General features: G+C 37.1%; 1 protein-coding gene across 1 annotated transcript; it reads right to left on the bottom strand.

Annotated features, from left to right (window-relative positions):
* Positions 1-216: 216 nt before the first annotated feature.
* LOC149156603 (cyclin-B2-2-like) lies at positions 217-4394 on the bottom strand. Its single transcript, XM_089445060.1, has 14 exons — positions 4246-4394; positions 3961-4123; positions 3609-3849; positions 3374-3506; positions 3218-3295; positions 2989-3046; positions 2443-2697; positions 2136-2252; positions 1952-2041; positions 1690-1851; positions 1381-1440; positions 1200-1298; positions 830-1008; positions 217-551 (listed from the first exon to the last, which is right to left on the bottom strand). Exons 2-14 carry the CDS (start codon positions 3970-3972, stop codon positions 356-358), a joined length of 1680 nt encoding a protein of 559 aa, XP_089301186.1. The 5' UTR covers positions 3973-4123; positions 4246-4394; the 3' UTR covers positions 217-355.
* Between the last annotated feature and the right edge of the window lie 546 nt (positions 4395-4940).

Here is a 4940-nt window from a genome sequence, read left to right as displayed (position 1 = left end):
GTCGAATGAAGAATCATACTTGAAAAATATAATTACATAAAGCTAATGATCCCCTATATTCTTTACAAATCCAAAGTTACGGCGATATATATCGCCTAGAAATTAAGAAGCCCGGGATGTTAGCAGTCTATGCCAGTTCAAAAAGGGCAGTTCAAAGCATCTAGCATTTATCTTGCTAATGAAAGCTAATTTTTCAGAATATAATGAGAATCTCAATGTATGAAAAATAATCAACAATAAATTTACATGCCTTGTTCAAGGGCTATCTACAATTTTACATATACACAACCGAAAACATTCTCTTAGCGGTACCACCAGAGATAGGCTTTCGACCGATCGGAAGAATGGGCAACCTTCAACGAAGGTTCCTCAAGTAAATCTGGTGTGCACATTTATCAAGTGCTGGAGCTGCAACTGTTCCCGCAGGTATCTTGGCAGGGCTTAAAAAAGCAACAGAGCCAAAAATTGGATATGAATACTTCTTATAAACACTTTTGAGGTTACTTCCTTCTGCCTTCAGGTGTAAATCAGCCATTAAGTGTGCGCATTCCCTGGAGGAAGTCAAATTAATGTTATTATCTCATTACATTGTCTAGAATTAGATACAATTCAGACAGGATATGAGTAGATTAATGCCAAAACATAGCTGATCAATGCACCAAGTTTTTAACTTTTTGCTGCAGCTTATCAATGTTTTAGTTGTTATAATATACAGTTTGCCTCCCTGCCTCCCTGTAACTGATGAGGAAATCTAAGATGTCTAAGAGTAGGAAACTTTAGAACAATAAACTCACTTGAAGCATGATGCTTTAAAAACTAGAAGACTTACTTGAGGTGTGCTTCCGAGTAGCCAGTGTGAAGGATAAGTGTTTTATTCCAATATGGATGCTTCTTCAAAGTGCATTGAGCAGTGTAGACAGCAGCAGCAGCAAGCATTGATGGACTGTATTTGATCATTTTGTAATGAAGCAAACACAGGTCAACCAAGAAGAATGCCAGATTTTTCATCTGAAGCATTGATAAATGATTAAGTCTTATCAGTACAGCAGAGGATTGGTAGGAATACAAAGAAGAACAGACATCTAAACCAAAGAATAATGCTAGATATCTATCTGGAGGCAATCTTAACGGAGATGTGATCATTACATCAGGGAATTATTCTTTCAATATTAAAAAAGTGGCAGGGTTCAGATCTTTACCACTTTATCTGGACCAGCTGCCTTAAGAAACCTGACAAGGAATACATATGGAGTGGGAACCGTAAGCTTAAATTTCAGTCGATTTAATATTGTATGCTCCTGCCAAGTAGTATTATCAATTTATCAGTCAAACTGCATCTTTGGAGAACGAAAGAAACAAATATCAGTTCTAGCTAATTACCATCTTCACTATCTGTTTTGATGTGTATGCGTCTTTCGTGATGTAGACTAAATCGCTGATCTGTAGCCAAGAATGAACCAGTTGTTCTTATGTCAATAATCTGTAAGCCATCATGTAATATTATTTGTGCTGGTGTCAGGACTAAGGGTAATCTTCTCGGGAGCAGAGATTGCTATTCACCCTATTAACCGAGAGTATGTGGAAGTGTGCACATAATTTTCAAGAGCCAATCATCGCTTGTATAAACTAGCTATATACACTAAAGATTTCCTTTTATCCATTCTCATAGATGAGAGAGAGTCATCGTACCTTTGGAGGAGAGATTTCTTCATATTTGGAAGCAATAAACATTGCAGCGATAGCCACTAATTGTAATTCATTCCTTGTAACACTCTGAATAGAGAGGTATCTATCGATGATGTTTACAGTGAGATACAATGTCTCTGGCATTAGAAGAAACGTCCGATGAACCTGTAAAATTTGGAAGTCAACTCTAAGAAATAGTCCATATAACCCTCTTCTAGATCTAAGGATGACAGTAAATAGAACCAGCATGGGAACAAATCTGTACCTCTATTAACCAATCAATTATAACTCCCCTCATGGAATCCTTGATTTCAAGCTGCCTTGTCATATAATCTGGAGGTACACAGCTCCTGACCTGGACATACAGGTCCCCAAATTATTTGTAGGAGAAAATAAATTTTACCTTCACATTCAAAAAAAAAAATACAATCATTGACATTGCGACATACCTCAATCTTCCGGTAGAAGTGGTATATATCTTCAACATATTCAACAACTGCCAGTGGGTTGTCTCGATCTCCATCATCAATGCTAGGAGGAACCTCAAGGACGTCCCTCAATGAATCCTGAAATGCCCTTATCAAATTTATAAATTAATTCATCCCACTTACATAATAAATAAACACAAAGGCATCTTGAGTATATAAAACCCGCTAGTAACTGGGAGTGGATATGGGTACGGTATTTAGATACGAACCAGTGCTAACCAAAAAAATGTATGAGTGAATTAATACAACTTAAAGCAATAAGACAGACCTCGCTTCGAGCTGTTAGTGTTGCAGTCACTGTTCGTACTGTTTGTTTCCTTGCTTTCAGCTGGCTAGGTGCTTTTACTCCCCCATCTTGTACACTTGAATCTATGCTATCACTGATTGAAATGGCAGTACCCCTCTGAGTAGCAGTGGCCTGTTGAGCATTCATTTTAATAGCACAGCTCTGTTTGTTTCCCCAGACTATCCCGCCCCATGCCTTTTGTTCTCCCCTGACAACAATACCCTGTCCCTGGAATTGCTGGAATCAAAACGAAAAGATTAAAAGAGTGAGATGAGAGATCCCCTGCTTGGGCTCACAGAAAATAGATAATTGAATGAGATCCCCTGAAATAGAAAGAAAAGCAACAAACTAGACGTTCTGAAAAATAGAATACTAGGCACGAAGAGCAAGAAAAAAAAAGTCGATCACCACAGAGGTTGCTATTTCAATTCCCCTGAAGGTTGTCATTTAGAAAACCCTGGGCTCTGTTTGACATTACTACTAGAAAACAATCTTTCAGGTTGCTTAACTGTCTCTTATTAAACTTACCTGAGTGCTAGAACTGGCTCCCTTGTTAGCATTGACCCCAAAGTTTGTTCTAGGCCTCCTGAAACAGTTGGCAGTCCACAAGTTTAGGATAGGATGTTTATGGCAGAGAGCACCAAACAGAGCAGAATCCCCAAAACAAGAACCCAAAAGAAGAGAGGTAGGATTAGTGACAAGAGATTGTTTACTATACATGACCTAAGAAATAAGTTAATAACATCAAACAACATACTTTCTAACCCAAACTTTGCTGATAATGCATTTAGCGTCCAGATCTTCCACGAGATTGCCAATGTCTCCGAAGGCCCTCCTATTGTTACAAGGGATTGATTTATTATATATAACCTCATATAAGTAATAAACAAGTTCATAACATCAAAACACATACTTCCTGGCACCATTTTTGCTGATATTGCATTGGGCGTTCAAAGCTACCAGTAGATTGCCAATGTCTACTAAGGTCGTCCTATTGTTGTTGTTGATTAATAATGCATTCTGGTTGGGTGCTGCCATTGCAGGACCTGCCAATTTGCATGAATACTTCTCAGCCAAAACCCCAGCGAAATCTGGCCTAACCTAATCTAGCACTTATTAATATTGTAAGTTTCAAGGTATCCATTTACCCTTTGCTGCTGCAGGTGGCTTTGAAACAATCTGTCTGTTTGCTGCTGCAGGTGGTTTGGAAACAATCTGTCTGTTTGCTGCTGCAGGTGGCTTTGAAACAATCTGTATGTTTGCTGCTGAAGGTGGCTTTGAAACAATCTGTTTGTTTGCTGCTGCAGGTGGCTTTGAAACAATCTGTATGTTTGCTGCTGCAGGTGGCCTTGAAACAATCTGTCTGTTCCTGTTCAAGCGGGGTTGTTCCTGCACTCATAACAACTCAAAATAAAATCATAAACATATTAATGTATATGTTTCATACATCACAGGGAACACAGCAGATCCACATAAAATTTACAAGCAAATTACCCTTACCTTAGCAAACATGTTGGCTTTAAGGTTGCTAGAATTTGTCAGTTCAGAATTTAGCTGTTTCAGGCTTCAGCAGATGTGAAAGCAGATTTAAAATAGCGCAAGAACACCCTTATAGTGGGCTTATTGATGCCAGAATTTTCCTCAAAACTTTTCTAGCATCAGACTGATAACGCCATAGGTTACAGAATGAAAATCAGATGTTGGTTCTAATTAAATCAAAAGAGCGAAGCTTCTAATTACACCCATTTAAGCGCAGAATTCCAAATAGAGCCAGAGTGTACAAACCTATGTCTTCTCTTTCTCTATTTTTTGCTCCGTCTTGAGACGCTCTCTCACTGTTTAGAGAAAGACGTGAATCACCGAAACTGAAATGCAGAACTGACCCAATTTAGTACTTCCAATGCCTCAACTAACTTGGAAAGCTATATTCATAATTTTCTTATAGTCATAGAAAAAGGAAAATAAGGAGGAATTGAAGGAGAAATAAATTAATAATTAGCGCATTTTAGTGCGAGTTTTTTCCATTAATTCAGATTAGATTTTCAATGGCGTAATAACTTTATTTTATTTTAATTATTAAACAATCCCAAGAGATTGACTCTATTTTAACATTTAGAAAATAACAAATTTAACTAATAAGGATGACGCAATTGTGAAGTTGACTTTCCATAAAGACAAATCACATGTTTCAATTATGAAAAGAATTCATTGGATCTAAAGAAGTTACGTGTTTGTAAGGTGGGGTTGTTAGGATTTTTTTTAACGTTTTATATTATTTTATGAAATGAAAAAATAATTAAATATTATAATGTAAAAAAATGAAAAGTAGAGTGGCAACAACCCAATATAGTTTTTACCATCTTTCAAGAATGTGGTCATGGTTTAAAGAACAACTTAATCATTCTTTTGTACAAATGAGTGGGGCAAGAAAAGGTAATATGGATAGAAGGATTAGAACCACTTTGAATAAGTTAAAAGAA

This window comes from Pinus tabuliformis, chromosome 9 (assembly GCF_031772625.1).
Source record: "Pinus tabuliformis cultivar Carrire ecotype Pingquan chromosome 9, CPIR1, whole genome shotgun sequence".
NCBI classification, from domain to species: Eukaryota; Viridiplantae; Streptophyta; class Pinopsida; order Pinales; family Pinaceae; genus Pinus; species Pinus tabuliformis.
The sequence above is the reverse complement of the archived record's forward strand: the minus strand, read 5'-3'. Positions and strand labels throughout refer to the sequence as shown.